Source organism: Xiphophorus couchianus, chromosome 14, assembly GCF_001444195.1.
Source record: "Xiphophorus couchianus chromosome 14, X_couchianus-1.0, whole genome shotgun sequence".
Classification (NCBI taxonomy): domain Eukaryota; kingdom Metazoa; phylum Chordata; class Actinopteri; order Cyprinodontiformes; family Poeciliidae; genus Xiphophorus; species Xiphophorus couchianus.
In genome coordinates this window covers 2,738,782-2,755,269 of record NC_040241.1, presented here as the reverse complement: position 1 = coordinate 2,755,269, position 16,488 = coordinate 2,738,782, and the positions used below count along the sequence as shown (strand labels likewise).

General features: G+C 41.1%; 4 protein-coding genes across 7 annotated transcripts; 1 reads left to right on the top strand and 3 right to left on the bottom strand.

Annotated features, from left to right (window-relative positions):
• Positions 1-801: 801 nt before the first annotated feature.
• Positions 802-3,295, top strand: cskmt (citrate synthase lysine methyltransferase). Of its 4 annotated transcripts, none has more exons than XM_028038944.1 (2): positions 802-915; positions 1,854-3,295. In XM_028038944.1, exons 1-2 carry the CDS (start codon positions 834-836, stop codon positions 2,534-2,536), a joined length of 765 nt encoding a protein of 254 aa, XP_027894745.1. In that variant the 5' UTR covers positions 802-833; the 3' UTR covers positions 2,537-3,295. The 4 variants fall into 4 exon arrangements, with proteins under 4 accessions (XP_027894745.1, XP_027894747.1, XP_027894746.1 ...); XM_028038946.1 differs by having other exon boundaries at positions 848-947; XM_028038945.1 differs by having other exon boundaries at positions 913-1,016.
• LOC114157793 (ependymin-like) lies at positions 3,126-5,994 on the bottom strand. The gene is made up of 6 exons (XM_028038947.1): positions 5,845-5,994; positions 5,706-5,740; positions 5,486-5,620; positions 5,204-5,396; positions 4,980-5,067; positions 3,126-3,608 (listed from the first exon to the last, which is right to left on the bottom strand). Exons 1-6 carry the CDS (start codon positions 5,921-5,923, stop codon positions 3,485-3,487), a joined length of 654 nt encoding a protein of 217 aa, XP_027894748.1. The 5' UTR covers positions 5,924-5,994; the 3' UTR covers positions 3,126-3,484.
• A 2,342-nt stretch (positions 5,995-8,336) lies between these two features.
• On the bottom strand, positions 8,337-11,282 carry LOC114157791 (ependymin-like). Its single transcript, XM_028038942.1, has 6 exons — positions 11,159-11,282; positions 11,029-11,063; positions 10,825-10,959; positions 10,554-10,746; positions 9,943-10,030; positions 8,337-8,559 (listed from the first exon to the last, which is right to left on the bottom strand). Exons 1-6 carry the CDS (start codon positions 11,223-11,225, stop codon positions 8,436-8,438), a joined length of 642 nt encoding a protein of 213 aa, XP_027894743.1. The 5' UTR covers positions 11,226-11,282; the 3' UTR covers positions 8,337-8,435.
• Positions 11,283-12,036: 754 nt separating this feature from the next.
• LOC114156787 (ependymin-2-like) lies at positions 12,037-14,457 on the bottom strand. The gene is made up of 6 exons (XM_028037283.1): positions 14,299-14,457; positions 14,101-14,135; positions 13,871-14,005; positions 12,641-12,827; positions 12,463-12,550; positions 12,037-12,375 (listed from the first exon to the last, which is right to left on the bottom strand). Exons 1-6 carry the CDS (start codon positions 14,363-14,365, stop codon positions 12,243-12,245), a joined length of 645 nt encoding a protein of 214 aa, XP_027893084.1. The 5' UTR covers positions 14,366-14,457; the 3' UTR covers positions 12,037-12,242.
• Between the last annotated feature and the right edge of the window lie 2,031 nt (positions 14,458-16,488).

The following is a 16,488-nucleotide window of genomic DNA, read 5'->3' as shown; positions in this document are numbered from 1 at the left end:
TTTTAATTTCTGTAAATTGCATGTATTTATAGGCTACACTATGTCTGTACACTGCGAGTACTGGAAAACCGAAGCCAACTTGAGAGCACACAGTCTGGGTCATTACTGATTTTGATTCTGCGACCATCATTCATTGTGACTCTAGGAGGCGCTGTTTTTTTTTTTCTGTACGCTTTGATTTCCCGCTTTAGAGGAACGTTCAAATCGTTCACACTTTTGGCTCAGGATAAAAGGCTTCTGAGGATCAGTGAACTGCTTAGAAACACAAATCCAAAGATTATGTTAATTTTGTGAACAAGTGTCCTGTAATCACAGCAACCTGTGCTGTGCTTTGAGAAAATTATGGACACCCCTCAGTATCTGTTAGCAGCAATGGCGTCTTCAGTCAGAGGCTTCTTCAAAAGTGCTGCAACACAGACTGCTACCGGGGATTCCTCATCAGCATCTACAACTCTTTGAAGAAATTTGTATGATATGAGTTAAAGCAACATTTAATTTCCCTTTAGGAATAAGTATTTCTGAATTGAATTTTATTTTTAGCTATAAAAACAAAAAGCGACATTTAAAAAGAAATCGTCATAAAATTAAAAATGAACGAATAAATCAAAGAACTACTTGTCTTTTGTTCCTCAACTGTTTTCAGGAAAATCTGGATATCAGAACCACGAATGTATGTCATATACGCGTAAACTAACCAAAGATCGTCAATTATAACGAGGTGTTTTTCTCGTTCACGTTTTCCTGGACTCTAGAGTAAATTCAATATCATAGAATTCGTGGTCGGAGTGAGAGCTCCTGTCTCTGTGGTTGAGCTCTGGAGAACACAAACCAACATGTCTGCTCTCACGAAGTCGTTCGCGTCGGCTGGCAGAAGAGGATTCTCCCGGTGTACAAGGCAACATTCATCAGTGACAAGTATGTCCAAAGTTGGAATTACTCATGTCAGGGTAGTGTCGTTGTTTTCTTTCGTGGTTTTAAGCTAACCAGCTAAATAGAAAGAGTTTTTCGTTCAAAAGGTTAGCTGCTGACATTTAGAGTAACGCAGCAGGCTAGAACTAATGGCTTGTTTAGTGATGAGGATTTATCGCGAATTCAACAACTGCATAAGGCACAGCTAAAAATGAGCTTTGAAATAAACGAGCTTCAACTGCAGAGTTTGTCCATGACGGATTTTATATAACTGCCACAAACTTCACTGAGTTTTCTGGAGATCAATACAACCGGTCAACACAAAGTAGTTCATAATTAAGTTGAAGGAAAATGCGGTTTGGTTTTGTATTTTAGAAATGAAAATCTGAGAAGTCAGTGTGGTGTGCAGGTGTATTCAGCCACCTTGAGTCAATTATTATGTAGAACCACCTTTAAAATGTTACAGAATGTCTCTACCAGCTTTCTAATCAAAAGACTGCATTATCTTTTCATGTTTTTCATAATAAGTCAACCTCAGTCTGATGGGCTGGACAGCAGAAAGCATGGTAAGATTTTAGTTTGGACTTCTACTTGTATGGTGGCCCAAAAGGGCCAACACAGAAGCCACACTTCAATTCATGCTAAAAAGGAATTTATACTTAAACGAAGGTTATGCTAGCCTTTCTAGCATAACTTAGCATGATGTTGTCCTTGTCAGTCTGGTTGTTTAAGTATGAAATGTCTTGGTAGGCCTACATTATGCTAAAGATGCTAGCATAACTTCCTTCATGAATAAATATCATCCTTGTCCAGTCTGCCTGTTTAAGTAAGTTTAAGTGTCTTGGTTGGAAAGAGCTGCAGGACACCATAAGTCAGGACTAGATGGTTAGCTGTGCCTGTCGTCTTGGTAACCACTGTGTCTCTTTCCTCTTTCTCGTGTCTAGCTGAGCTGATGGAGAACATGGATAAGAAATCAGCATGGGACCGCTTCTACTCTGAGACCAGCAGCAGGAGTCCCAACTTCAAAAACTTTGAGTGGTTCTTCGGTTTCGATGCGGTGCAGGACTTCATCACGCCCCTCCTGCAGGCTGCATCCCTTTCACGCCATCCTGTCCAGGTCTTGGACATGGGATGCGGCACGTCTGCGCTGGGCCCCTCCATCTACAGAGACTCCGCTTTGCCAGTGCGAGTCACCTGCGCCGACATCTCCCCCGTAGCCGTGCGGCTAATGCGGGAGCACATCCGGGCCAACGCCGTCCGGCCTCGCAACGCTTCCTCTCAAATTGACTTTTTAGAACTGGACTGCACCCGGCTTGACGGCCACTACGGTCCCAGCAGCCTGGATCTTATTGTTGACAAGGGCACCACAGACGCCCTGCTGAGGTCCAAGGAGGGGGCGGAGAAGGCGGCCTCGGTACTGAGGCAGTGCCTGAAGGTGTTGCGGCGCTCCGGGTCCCTGCTCCAGTTCTCAGACGAGGATCCTGATGCCAGACTGGTGTGGTTAGAGGCAGCCGCTCAGGGCCAGGGGCTGGCGGCGGCAGACGTTGGGGTGCAGGAGGTCGGGGTGCTGAGGGGTGTGTGTTACTACTGTTACCAAGTGACTGCTCATCATGATGTAAACAAATAAAAATGTTACTTATTGAAGTCTGTGTTTTTCATATCTGCACACGGATATTCGAACACACCCAGCTTTGTAAAAACGTCATATTTCTATAATGCAGAATAACGGAATCATTTGTGTTGTGAAAAAAAATGTTGCCACCAGGAAGTGTTTATATTTTACGAAAAAAAAAAAAAAAACCAAAAGAAAATCATGAATAAAATTAAGATTATGCTGTCTGATAGCCAAGACAATCTGATTTACGTCTCTTTATGTTTAAAAAACACATAATCTTACTCAAGAATTTCAAGATTGCGCGAACATTAAAGGTTGATGTAACATTCAACAAGCTCCTCCATCCTTCACTCAGACCTTTTTCCGCTGCGACCTTCTCATTGCCAATTGTCTACCGCCATCTAGTGGCCAGGTTTTATTCAACAACAGAGATCCCAGAATGGACATGGCTGAGTAAGTTCCTGTGATTGTAAAATCTGATACATTAATATTTTTGAGAGAATGACTTTGGGGTTTTTATTTACTGCAAGTCATAGTAATCATTAAAATATTTCATTCAGTTTAATAAATCAATATAATAAATTACTTTTGCTTCGTGGTATTTGATGATATTCTGATTTATTGAGATGCTTTATAGAAACAGGCATATTTAAAGTTCTCACAATCACAGTGTGTTGCCATGGCTAAAAGCTGACATCGAATCAAACATTTATGATGTCTCAAAAAGTTGACTTTTAGAGCATTTATTCATACATGATGAAGAAAAAAAAATGCAAAAAATATATATCTTTATACTTATTTGCACTCAATTTAAATTCTACAACACTTGATTTATACACAAACGAGTAACAGACAGACTGATGGCAAAGATTTCCATTTAAAAGTTTCTTTATCAAGGACTGAAGGAAGTGATAGGTCAGTGCAAAGATTCAGAAGGTGAACCAGATTCACGAGAATCTTCTAGAACAAGCTGTAGAAGGTAGCTGGCTCCTCCCCTTCCTCTTCTTCCAACTTGGCGTCGTCACAGAAACGCGGTGGGATGAGCTGTTGAGGGTCAGACAGCCCAATCACGTTGTCGAAGAAGCTGAGAAAAAAGAAAAAGAAAAACACAGTAACACACATTCGCCTCAAACCGAAGACACGATATATGCTGTGAAAAAGTGTAACATTGGAAACTCGTTGAGTCACAGTGTGATTAGCTAAATAACTGAAAACAATCTTGGTAACTAGACAGACATGGACGCCACAAAAGATATTTGCTAGAGGAGCAGAAACTTCAAGAGGAAAAAAAACTGGGCCTCTTCAACCTGCAACCTCGAGAGCAGGATGCTAATATTGACACTAAAGGAGCCCTAACAAACTGTTGAGAGAATTGAGGTTAACATATATTTTTTAGATTCAAATATCGGGTTTTTCTTTTAATTATTCTAGAATTTAATAAATATAAATAATCTAGTTAATTCAGACTGAACGAGAGAAGTTCGGTCTGATTTAACTTCAGCCTGAGAGAGAGAGAAAACGTTTATGAATTTACTGTATGTATGTATGTATGTATGTATGTATGTATGTATGTATGTATGTATGTATGTATGTATGAATGTATGTATTCAACTGTGTTTGTTCTTGATGGATAAAACGAAAACATTCAGAACATTTTTTGTGTGTGTGTGTGTTTCAGTCTTTTTTAAAAGTCTAAAATTTTGAAGCCTGTCTTAGGCTGTATTGTATGTATTGGTGGGCAATACATATGGAAGTAAATACGTGCCATCAGGATTTGAATTAAAAAATGCTTCTGAAATTTGAACGTTGTATATTTGTACTTACTTTTTCAGTGTTAGAATACATTCAGGATATATTTTTTAACCTAAAAGACATTTACTACATTCAAATTTCATAGTCATGTTTAATTCAAAGCCTGATGGCACATATTTACTTCCGTACTGTTGGACATAAAGTTACATTACGACATTTTCTGGCATAATTATTTTTCAACAAAAGTGACAATAAAAACAAGTTAGTTCTTTTTATCACAGCCCAACAAACACAAATACTGCTCTGGAAAAACATTTATAATTCACTTTTTATGTGACTTTTTTTAGTCACATAAAGAAGTTGATTTCTATCACTGAACTGCACACAGTAATTGCATTTAATCATATTTTCACATTTATTGATAATTGAGCATACTGGGGAGAAAATAGTAAGACTAACAATCCTGATAATACCGATAGTTTTGTCAGGGTTAATTGGAACTTATTGTGGCGATGAGCCATAAATTAAAATTGTTATCGTCATGAGATTTATCACGATAAATGATAAACAATAGGATAAATGCTTAATGTCCACCCAGGTTTTGCTGGTACATTTTTAAATTTAGCCCGGCGTGGCAGAAGCTCTGGACGCCATTTGTCAGAATGTGAAACCCTTCAAGGCTTCCAACGCCTCAGGCACCAACCTGGTGATCCTCCATCCATCCCTGCAGCTGTGGAACAGCGTGGTGACGGGAATGCAGCCGAACTCCGTCACGGTGCTCATGTACTTCACTGCGGTAAACACAGAGCAGGTCAACCTGTCAAACTGGAAATCCGAGCTCAGGGAATTTTTTTTATTTTTATTTTTTCTAAGAAAGGTCATGTGCTTCCTGCAGCACCACATGATCCTGTTTTCCTCCTGCCTTACCTGTCTTGTTCCTCATCTGCAGCTGGCCGGTCCAGGTGTTGACCAGGACCCCCTGCCCGGGGCCGGAGGAGCTGCCCAGCACGACCTGGCCCAGCAGGGAGGCATCCTGCGGGATGGCCAGCGGGTGGAAAACTCGGCTCAGGCGCTTCTTGCAGCACGTCTGGTTCCTGTAGTTGATCTTGTACATCACACCCTTACAAAACAGGACAGGATAATAGAAATAACAATAATAATAATAAAAACATAACATGTTGTTTAAAATCCCTTCTCTGTGGTTGTTACATCTCTGTAGAGCAGGAGTACGTCCAGGTGGAAGGTCTTGTTGTCGTAGGAACCAAACTCCCTGAGGCGGATCCGCTGTCCCAGAGCATCGTAGGTGTATTTGGCGAAGGCTCCCAGCTTCTCATTCTGGGTGGACTGGAAATAAATCCACAATAAATATTTACTATAATCACAATCACTTTTTCTTGTTTGGCTGGTAAAAAAAAAAGTGAGAACTCACCACAGAAAGGGAACCGGTCAGCAGCGGCGGGGAGGCTGTCGAGATGAAAAGCATATTTTAGTCTGAATAGATGATAAAAGTAGAGATGTTCACAAAGGTGTGTGTGTGTGTGTGTGTGTGTGTGTGTGTGTGTACTCACTGCATGGCAGGGGTCTCTGGGCCAGGCAGCCCACCGACAGGCACACCACCACCAGCAGCAGCAGCAGCAGAGCTCTCATGTCGTCAGGTTGACTCTCCTCTCTACAGTCAGAGCTCACTTCCTTTAAATGTGCGCAGTTCCCAGTCAGTGTCACCTGACGCCTGTTTCCTGTTTTTAACTTTCTTTAAAAAATTTTTTTTAAAGCAGCAGCTCTGATGAGTCTGGAAAGTCATTCAGTGTGAGTTCAGGTAAATCAGCTGAAAAAAGAAATCTACATTTTTGACCTTTTCTTTAAAAACTATTATTATTATTATTATTTTTTTGCTTTATTTTGAGCCATACAAAAAGAAGAAAAATGCATGTTTACACCGCTGTCTGGTACAAAGGAACAACAAGGAGAATACACACATACACAAATGTTGTGTTGCCCAAGTCATTCAGTTCATTTTTACATCATGATACTAGTTCTGTCAACTGATTGAAAAAAAAAAATCTAATCATAATAATCACAATCTTTTAATCACGATTAATCACTGTGCCTAACTTTTATAGCTTGTGGTTCTTGCAGGAATGTTGCCCTGGGCAACCCCCTCCTTCTGCTGCGCTTCAACCAATTAAAATGGAAACACTTATCTATGGGGACTTTTGTCGCAGAAAGCAGGTGATATAATTTCCCAGAAGTCAAGAGCAACTAAAGGAAACTTACTCCACTACACATGCATACAAGTAGCAGTACCAATAAGATATTTTTTATTTTCTAGTTCTTGTGTGGCCCACACCTTTCTGATGCCGCCCGGGCAAGTGTGTTTTGTCTCAAGCCAAACATGTCTTAAGATCTTCAGTTTTCCAGGTTTTTATATTCAGAAATCTTTATAGGAAGTTTTGCTTCAAACAACTCCACCCCCCCCTCCCCAAACTGCAAAAAGTAATATTGCTTTTAAAGGGGATATTAAAACTTTAGTTTAGACCTGTCTCTCTCTCTCCATTCATTTCCGGATCTTGTGCGATGAGGCGACACTCGCTTGTCCTCGTGTGTGTTTCACGCACGTGAAATGTCGAGCTTGTACACGCAGGCTGGCGACGTGACACATAAAGGTTTTAAAATGTTTTTCAATTTTTGTCACTGTCTCAGGAAACTTTAACCTTTCGCTGTCGTTCGTCGAAAGGTTAAAGGTGAAGGTCCTTTAAAAAGAGAGAACGAGTCAAGCGGCAGTTCCTCTAGTTTTCTACATAAAAAAAAAAAAAGATCCGATCTCATAAATCAAAAAAAACAAAACAAAACAGGTTTTACACATCAATAACCCCTGAGCTACAATATTAGAACAGGTTAAAACTTGCATAAGTTTTATTATGTTATGTTCACATGCCGAGGAACAAAATTAGAGTTGGATCCTGAAGATTTGTTTTGGCTCTGTGGCATCAGCCGTCAGCCGTCAGCCATCTTCTACGGCACATGTTTCAAACTCAGTGAAACATGTGGCATGTTTCTTTGAAAATATAGAGTATATTTTCCTATATTTGACATATAGAAAAATGTCAAATCCATTCATGTTTGTGACTGTAATGTAAAAATGTGGAAGTTTAAATCCGAAAATCACTGACGTGAAAATATGGGCCGATGATAATATCCAATATTAATAACACTGTTATGGCCACCAACTATTTTCTGATATTACATATCCAGATATTATACGTATCCTGATATATATTGTTAGTTAAACACACCACAGTCCTGTGTTGCATCATCACTACCGTCACATGACCAGACAAATTCCATGACTCAACCCCTCCTCCCCAAAACACACTCGGCAACAAGATGGAAAAAAACATTGGTTATTATCGACCCAGAAATATTTATGGGACTAAAATTAAGACAGATGAATATTGGACACTTTGAAGCCGTTGTTCAATACTTGTTCAAGGTTTCTGTCAGTCAGCTCAGTGAACGATTGCTGGTGTTTCCTACTGTGACTGACTGCTGCCGTCTGTCCTTCTGATTTTAATAAACTCCCATAAATCCAGGAGATTACATTAACGTTGTATTTTCAAGCCTCCTCTTGGTTGTGTTGTTGTCATGGAGCCCAGTACAGCTGCAGGGTTTGTATTTATTTTTTCTGCATTTATAAGAATATTGCTGCTTCTGTGATCAAAATCACAGAAGGAAAAAAATATTTGCATGAAAACAATATAACAGCAGAGCATAATTTTTACATCTGTGTCTTTAAATTCTTTGAGTGGAATCTGGAGTAAACTTCCAGACAACTGCAAAGATGCCGAAACACTGATTCCATTAAAGCAACGTTGCCTTTGATGAATTTTAATGACAAAATGTAACATTTATTGCTTGTTTCATGCCTGCTTACTGTGTGATGTTTTTATGGCGTAAAGAACTTTGAACTGCCTTGTTGCTGAAATGTGCTGATGTTTCCTCTCAGTTCTGAACAATATAAATATGAACAATTAATTATGAATGAATCACAACTTGAACTCCATTCAGTTTCTTCAAGTTTTATAAGAGCTACTTTGACTAAAACCACATATAAGTCATTTTTACAGTAAAACAGTCTCCTGTTGCAGCGTGTTTCTGGTTTTTAAAGAAGCTGCAGAAATGACGTGTGTGCGTCTCGCTCCTCTTCCTCCAGCTGGGCGGTGCTGCAGAACGGTGGTGGGGTGAGATCCTGGGGGTCTACCAGTCCGACGACGTTGTTGAAGAAACTGAAAACCAGACAAAAACAATCAGTTCAATCTGTTACAGTTGAATCTGAACAGAAAACAGTTCCGTGTCTGAGATCATGCCTGGTTGGAAGGGTTTTTTTTCCTGCTTGTTCTAAGTGGTAATTTTATTCTGTGTTCCACTTTCTTTGAAAGCCGGAAAATAAATGAAATGTCAACTGAACACCAACCTCAACCTGAAAATCCAACATGGCTGACACATTTGTGTAAGATTATGACAGGTGAAGAGCTAAAAGGTGAATCTGTTATGATGGTTTTGATATCACGCCCAGATCTGATTTTTACCTGCGCGCTAAAAAGAATTGGTCTATTTTCCATCAACCAATGGGATTTGCTAACTATTATTAGCTGTTATTAGCTATTAGCTGCTACTAGCAAGCTGCTCTCTTCTACTCCTATCGGATACCTTTTAAACCTTTCCCCCAATTTTCTACCTTTCTTTTCTCTCTTCTTTTTTGTGTCTGTGTCCACTACATCTGAAATAAACACAAAGAAATTTCTAATAAAGTCTATTTTACGTATACATATCAAGTGTAGCATCAAGGCCAACGCGGTAATGCTGTGCTTATGAAAGTAAATCGGTTGGGCCTCACCGTGACACTCACACAACTGTGTGCCACGCTGCCGACAAAACACGTAAAAAAAAAAAAAGAAAGCTGTTAGCTGCTGCTAGCTATTAGCTGCTACGAGCATTTCAAACTGCGAACTTGTTTTTCTAAGGATTTCATGCATTCAAATTTTGTAACAACATTTTTACTGACAGGGGCTGTGTGACTGTTTTAGTGACATCAGAAATGCAGATCTAAAGCTTATTGCTGCAGCTACTGTTACGTTTTATACACACAGCACAACTTGTTGGATCAGGTTGATATGAAACTTCCTGGCTTATGAAGTTGTGCTGTTTGGTTTGTATTGTTCTTTATGATGAAGGGTAATTACTTTTGAACACTTGTTGGTTCATTGATTATAATAGGACAGATTAGCAGGTATTACGAGTTGTTTTCATCTTACGTTTATCCGTTTCCTGAGCAAACCAGAGCAGGCCTTCGAAGCCTTTTATGGAAGCGTTGTCATGGGGATTGTACAGTTTGTGTCTCTCCATACAGCTGACTCCTATATTTTCTAGTTCAGTTTTATTGATTTATAAACACTTTTTTTCCACAATAATAAAAAAAATTATATCCATCTGCATAGTGCTCTGTTGCTGGCTAGAGAGAAGATTAAAATCACACCACTAAATTTCCCTTCATATTTCTGAATTTGAATTGAGTTGAAGGACACCATTTCATTCAGGCATGTAAAAAGACAGCATTATCTGCTCTCTGGAGCTGACAGGAATTAAATAACTGAGGTGTGCGCACTGACCTGACCGCCACCCATCCTGTCTTGTCCGTGCTAAACAGGGTGCTGACAGGAATACATCCAAACTCTGTAACCATGCTCACGTACGTTGCTGCAAAGAAAAAAAACAAATCAGATCAGTCACATAACTGCTGAGTCATTTGCAGTCATGTGGTCGAATGTACACTAGATTGACTGACAGCACTAAGACCCTCCTCCTTGCTCTGATTGGTTGATTCTAACTGGATATCTGGTGCATTTCTGCAGATATCTGTAGGACCACAGGGAGGAGACAGAGGAGCCTGATTCCCCCCCCCCAAGTTATCGTCTGATATTATACTGTCATGACGTGGTGACAGGTTTAACAAATATGTGAATATATTGTGTCTAAAATTTAACTGCCATCATGCCTATAGTTACACTAGGTCAGTGTTCAACTTTAAAATCTCTAATTCATTTCATATCTACAAAAAAGAAATGCAGTTTTTGTACAACTAGTTTTACATTCAGGCTCCTGTTCAGAGAAAGGGCTCTGAAACATGTACCACTTTTTTCACTGTCTACCTACCACATAAAACGATGTGAAAAAATGTGAAAAACTTTAAGTGGTACGAATATTTTAGAAGAAACTCTACCTAATCCCTTCCTGGTCAGCAGCGTCCCTGTCCAGGTGTTGACCAGAATTTCCTCCCCTGGAACCGAGGAGCTGCCCAGCACAACCTGACCCACCAGGGAGGCATCCTTAGGAACGCCCAGCGGGATGAAATCCGTGCTCAGACGCCTCTTCAGGCACTTCTTGTCCCGGTTGTTGATCTTGTACATCACCCCCTGCAGGAAGGGATGGGATTACAAACCGAACCTGTTGGAATCTGGCATACATACAGATCCCCTCTCCTCGGTTCTCACCTGTTTGTAAAGCAGAAGCACGTCTAGATGGAAGGTTTTATTGTCAACGGACCCAAAGTCACTGAGGAGGATCCGCCTTCCAAGGCCATCGTAGGAGTACTTAGCAAAAGCTGCCAGCTTCTCGCTTTGGGTGGACTGTAGGACGGAGAGAAGGCGTTTCACTGAGAGGAGTACGAGAACAAAGTCGAGTTGGTTTCAACTTACCACAGAAAGGCCTCCAGACAAGAGCGGCGGGGATGCTGAACAGGAAAAAAGCTCAGTTATTATTATGAGCTGGTAAGAAGATTCTGAACTACAACATGCTGATGCTGAGCTCTTCCGTGTGCGTACTTACAGCATGGTTGGGGTTCCTGAGCCAGGCAGCCCACCAACAGGCACACGAACAGAAAGAGAGTCGTCATGTCGTCTGACGGCAAGCCCACTGCACGCTGCCATCCTTAAATACAAACATGTGGGGTTTCCAGTCTGTATCCAGCATAATTATCAAAGATGCTAGTTGTAATGGTGTGAAATATGCCGAATCCACATGACTGAACAAGGAGAACTTTCTAACTTGTTCTAACTGATTAGAATCCAGTGATTATCTCTGGTTTTTGCTCATTCGGCCATGATCACTATCTGGTCATGATACATCCTGGTAAAAACCTGTTTACACTTTTAAAGACTTAAGTGAACACTCGCCTTCTTATAAAGTGTTGTAGAGAGAGAACAGAAATAGATCTAAACATTTGTACGTGTCATTTATCTCCATTTACTGATACTCAATGTAAAGTTTAGTGCCTCAATCGCCTCCACTGTCCTGCTGATAGAGACTGACCCCAAAAGACTGGAAACTGTAATTGCAGTAAAATGTCAGTTTTGCATCCAAATAAGAATTTTGTGCTGATTTGTGTTGGATATTCAAAATCTCAGTAACCTGACAAAGTGTGAAAAATGTTCAAGATGGATGAACTGTTTAGTGTGTGTGTACTTGTATGTGTAGCCTATTTAAGACCTTTTCTGGTATGAGCCTACTGAGGGCCAAAGTCCTCTCATAATGCCATGGACTGCTCTTGTTAGGATTAGGGGTTAGGCTTAATGGTGTCATGTGAATTATGGTTGGTGTCATGTGAATTATGGTTAGCATCAGGCAGAGTTAGCCTATAGAGTTAACCTATAAACTTGTGTGTGAGTTTGTGTGTGTACAAATCAATTAAAGACTCAAAACCACAATGAAGAGAAAATTACTTTTATTATTCTTGCTCATGTTCTGGAGAGACATTCTTCATCGGACCATCAGTGTAAAGAAAAATGAACTGAAGTGCAGTGAACTGAACAAACTGATCTGTCTTGAGAAAAATACAGAATGCACCAAGGTCTCAATCGAGAGTCAAACAAGACACCAGAGTTAGATGAAATGAAACAATTGAAGGAGGTTTTCATTTCTTGTTTTGAAATAAGCTGAAGAAGTCTACTGGTTCCGTCTGCTCCTCCTTTCCCTCCCCTTCTGAGCAGAAGCTGGGGACGTTGAGGAGATTAGGATCTTCAATCCCAATGACGTTGTCGAAGAAGCTAACAGACAAACAGATGCAGGAATCATAAGGCAGAGCTCAGACATGTCAGCTCGAGCTTTATCATGGTCACGATGCTAAAACCAACCTCGTCAGCACCCATCCGTACTCTTTGGTTTGGTAGGTAGAGCTGACAGGAATGCAGCCAAATTCAGTGACCACTGATAGGTACTTTCCTGGAAGGACAGAAGATAAAAGGTGAGCTGCTAAAGCTGGCTGAATGAATGAAGAACCAAAGAGGTTATTGCCATAGGACGCCTTCTCACCTGACTTGTCTGGTAGGTCTCCCATCCAGCTGTTCACCAAGAGGCCTTGTCCAGGTCCCGATGAACTTCCCACCACAACCTGACCCAGCAGAGTGGCGCCTTTTGGGATAGATAGAGGGTGGAACTCTACCTTCAGAGGCATCTTCTTACAGGTGCGGTTATGAGCGTGGATCTCATACATGGTAGCCTGATAAGGAAAGTAAAGGAGGGACAGTTTCAGGTCAATTCTTTCAGATTCTTACAGAACACTTTTCAAACAAGTCTGTGCATCCTTGTGACTGTTTGTGCCAACTCTCAACCTTATCAGCTCGATGTTGCAAACAAGGTTTCCCAACAAGTTGTTTACTGTGTGACACTTGGTACGCATACACCATTGTAAATATTTGCCTTAGCGTGGTTGTGTCTGGTGGACATCTGCTCTGAATCCATGTGACTATGTGGGGGCCTTTGGGGCCAGCACTGGCATATCAGTAATCAGATCGGTAGCTGACTTTAGAATGGATATAGCCTTCTGAATGTACTAATGTACACATTTAAGGGCATCATAATGTGTATTGGAATAAACAGACCATAAATGCCAGATGACTTCTCTTGTATTAAGTGATGGAAGTTGAGGCAGTGCTGGTACTCTGGTGTCAGACCCGGTATTTTAAGGTCCATCTAAATTTGTGTTGCCGATCTGGAAGTGTGTCAAAAAGGTTTCCACCCTGAGGTTTCATTCAGGATGCTTAATTTGGTATTCATGTAACATGCTCTACAAGTTTTCAGGACTGAAGCCATCACACACAGTCATGTGACTCACAGTCTTCAAAAGGAATTGTTTCCAAATTGGTGAATTTGTAAGTTCACCAATCATCTCTGTCATCTCTGGCATTACAAACTGATCATTGCTCCTCAACAACAGAATATGGAATTCTTCATGGGCTTGACCAGAGGTAATCATTTACCATTGCTCCATTTTATTCCGCTGCCCTTGTGATTAGTTCTTTTTTTTAATGTATAGCTGTTTCCTGTGAGAAAACTTTCACGCTGATAAACTGTGATTTCCTGAAATCACATTGGAATCTTTCTGGCTTTACATCTAAGCAACCGTTTCCACTTGCTGGGAAAATTGTGAGAGAAATATTTCTACCGCAGTGTTTCCAAACGTCCATTTCCTTTTTTAAAAAGCTCAGATCAAAAGTCACTTCCTGCTAAAACAAAGATACAAGCTATCCATGCTCTGGTCACCTCTCTGTAGTGCAGCAGAACGTCGTAGGTGAAAGTCTTATTCTCGTAGGTGCCCAGCTCCAGCAGTCTCACTCTGCGTCCCAGTGCGTCATACAGGTATTTGGCGTAGGTAAGCAGCTTTTCATTCTGCGTGGACTGGAAAGTCAGAGTGTAAGTGATCCTGATTCACACATTTACTCAGAAGCTCTGCTCAGGTTGCGCTTGATTGTGCGGAAGAATGAAAGGCTTACCACGGTGAGGGCTCCGGTGAGAAGGGGAGGACTTTCTGTGTCGAACAAAAATGTGACATTTTTCATATTAAAACAATAAAAAGAATGGTTTAAATAACAGCAAGATTTTGTCTAACACAGAAAAGGTGAGACATGATGAAGAAATGTTGAGAAAGCAGATTAAGATAAAGCTTAATTCCAACTAAAATATCCTCCTACCGCATGGATGGGGTGCCTCTGCCAGGCAGGCTGCCAGCAGACATGTGAGCAGGACTGGGAGTCTCATGGTTCTCGATGCGCCTGATCTGCTCACTCTGCTGTCACAGGTGAGGAATCTCCTTCTTATAGACTCTGACCCGAGTCTCGGACACGCAGAGCCGTGATTCCGGGTTTTAGCTCCAGCCCTGACAGTTGGCCGCAGGTTGAGGTCATAAATGAAACAAGTGTTGTTCTCAGAGTGACGCTGCAATAAAACATCATAAAAGCCAGCGTTTGCATTATTCACAGAAGGCTGGTTAATGTTCCATTCAGAGCACACGTTTAAAGCAGCTTTTTACTTGTATTTCCTTAAATACTGAAATTGATTTCACAATAGAGAAGCTTGAAATACACGTATCTTTTGGTTCAATACGTGACTTTTCACTCGGCCGGTGGTTTGGCTTCCAGCATGGGACTGCAGTGGGTCAGGGGTGAACAGTGTTGTTTGTGCTCTGATTGGAAGGAGGCTCCTAACCTCAGGACTGGATCTGAGCTGATGGATGGAACCAGTCATATGACTCAGGGTGTGTGTGACTGAAGTCACGGGACTAAAGCACCTGCAGGAGAATTATGCTGAGTTAAATTTAACGTGAACACAATTATAATACATTAACACAAACTTGTGCAGATTGTGCAACATGAAAATTAGCTTGTTGTAGCTAACTTGGCTACATTTACGTTATGATCTTGACCAGAGATGTGCGGTCAGGGGAGGCAAGTGAGGCAGAGCCTCACCTGTCATAATGGAAAAATATAATGATAAAATAATTAATGTTGCCATTTTCACCCTGTGGTTTGTACTGTAAAGTATTCATTTTTTATTTACCAATTTTGATCATTTCTTCTTCAAAATTGCTGAATTTTTGCATTTTCCCATTCAAATCCTCGGAAGCGAAGCTGTTGGATTGCGCAACCTCTGGCTAACTGCACTGGCTGCCATTCTATGGGAGCATGTTACTCCTGTCTGTACGTCACTAATAAAATGGTTAAAAACATTTAATATATGAATTGATTTTCCATAATTTAACTTATAGGTATATAATGGGGCTGCACAGTGGCGCAGTAGGTAGCACTGTTGCCTTGCAGTAAGAAGGTCCTGGGTTCGATTCCCGGCCCGGGGTCTTTCTGCATGGAGTTTGCATGTTCTCCCTGTGCATGGTGGGTTCTCTCCGGGTACTCCGGCTTCCTCCCAAAGTCCAAAAACATGACTGTCACGTTAATTGGTCTCTCTAAATTCTCCCTAGGTGTGTGTGTGTGTGTGTGCATGGTTGTTTGTCCTGTATGTCTCTGTGTTGCTCTGCGACAGACTGGCGACCTGTCCAGGGTGAACCCCGCCTCTCGCCCAGAACGTAGCTGGAGATAGACACCAGCAACCCTCCCGACCCCATTAGGGACAAAGGGTGAACAGAAAATGGATGGATGGATGGATATACAGTATAATGTACAGTGCTTTTTGCCACCCACTGTGTGTGTAACGTGATTCGTGTGCTGAGGAGCGATGAGAAACGGCAGAGCACAGATTCGAGGTGAGGCAGGCAGTTCTCTTGCTTCATGGCAGGGGGCGCTCATGACAGACATTGTGACTCCACAACTGCAGAATAAGAGACAGTAACAGCGATACAGTAGCAAAATGAATAATGCCTAAATTTCCAAGTTTCATTGAGTTAACGAAATTATTGTACCGCGGCAGCGCAGCTATGGGTGGCATGAGGAAGAATTGTCTTTTTGTCCTCCAGCGTTGTCCGCATGCGCAAAATTTCCTTATGTAAACAATAACATGCAGGGGGTCTATATTTGTAAATATGATTATGATTAAGTCAGTGCCTCACCAGCTATGAACCTCAACACACGCCACTGATCTTGACCAATCTGTCTGTTGTCACATTAATAAACTTAAAAAGTATGTTGTAAGTATCTTTAGTTTTTATGAGAGTGAACTGGGAGCTCATTTAATACAGGAGTGTCCATAGATCTTGTGGCCTCAGTCCTCAACGGCCATGTTAAGGACTGAGGCCTCTGTACATGGATGTACGCTTTACCCCTGCGCCAAACAATTTAAAAAATATATATCTTTTAGGGTGATATTTTCACATAGAAATAAAATCTATTTGTTTTGGCTCTGTTTGCAGTGAATGTAGCCAAAACCACCCT

Coding starts and splice junctions, on each gene's coding strand:
- LOC114157791 (XM_028038942.1), bottom strand. CDS start 11,225: ATGACGACTCTCTTTCTGTTCGTGTGCCTGTTGGTGGGCTGCCTGGCT. Junction 10,960..11,028: donor TGTCTGGAGGCCTTTCTGTG/GTAAGTTGAAAC, acceptor TCCGTCCTACAG/TCCACCCAAAGCGAGAAGCT. Junction 10,031..10,553: donor GCTGACCAGGAAGGGATTAG/GTAGAGTTTCTT, acceptor TTTTCTTTGCAG/CAACGTACGTGAGCATGGTT.
- LOC114156787 (XM_028037283.1), bottom strand. CDS start 14,365: ATGAGACTCCCAGTCCTGCTCACATGTCTGCTGGCAGCCTGCCTGGCA. Junction 14,136..14,298: donor AGAGGCACCCCATCCATGCG/GTAGGAGGATAT, acceptor TGTTCGACACAG/AAAGTCCTCCCCTTCTCACC. Junction 14,006..14,100: donor TCACCGGAGCCCTCACCGTG/GTAAGCCTTTCA, acceptor CTGACTTTCCAG/TCCACGCAGAATGAAAAGCT.
- LOC114157793 (XM_028038947.1), bottom strand. CDS start 5,923: ATGAGAGCTCTGCTGCTGCTGCTGCTGGTGGTGGTGTGCCTGTCGGTG. Junction 5,741..5,844: donor CCAGAGACCCCTGCCATGCA/GTGAGTACACAC, acceptor TCATCTCGACAG/CCTCCCCGCCGCTGCTGACC. Junction 3,609..4,979: donor GATGGATGGAGGATCACCAG/GTTGGTGCCTGA, acceptor CTTTTTTCTCAG/CTTCTTCGACAACGTGATTG.
- cskmt (XM_028038943.1), top strand. CDS start 1,367: ATGTTACAGAATGTCTCTACCAGCTTTCTAATCAAAAGACTGCATTAT. Junction 1,476..1,853: donor GCTGGACAGCAGAAAGCATG/GTAAGATTTTAG, acceptor TCTCGTGTCTAG/CTGAGCTGATGGAGAACATG.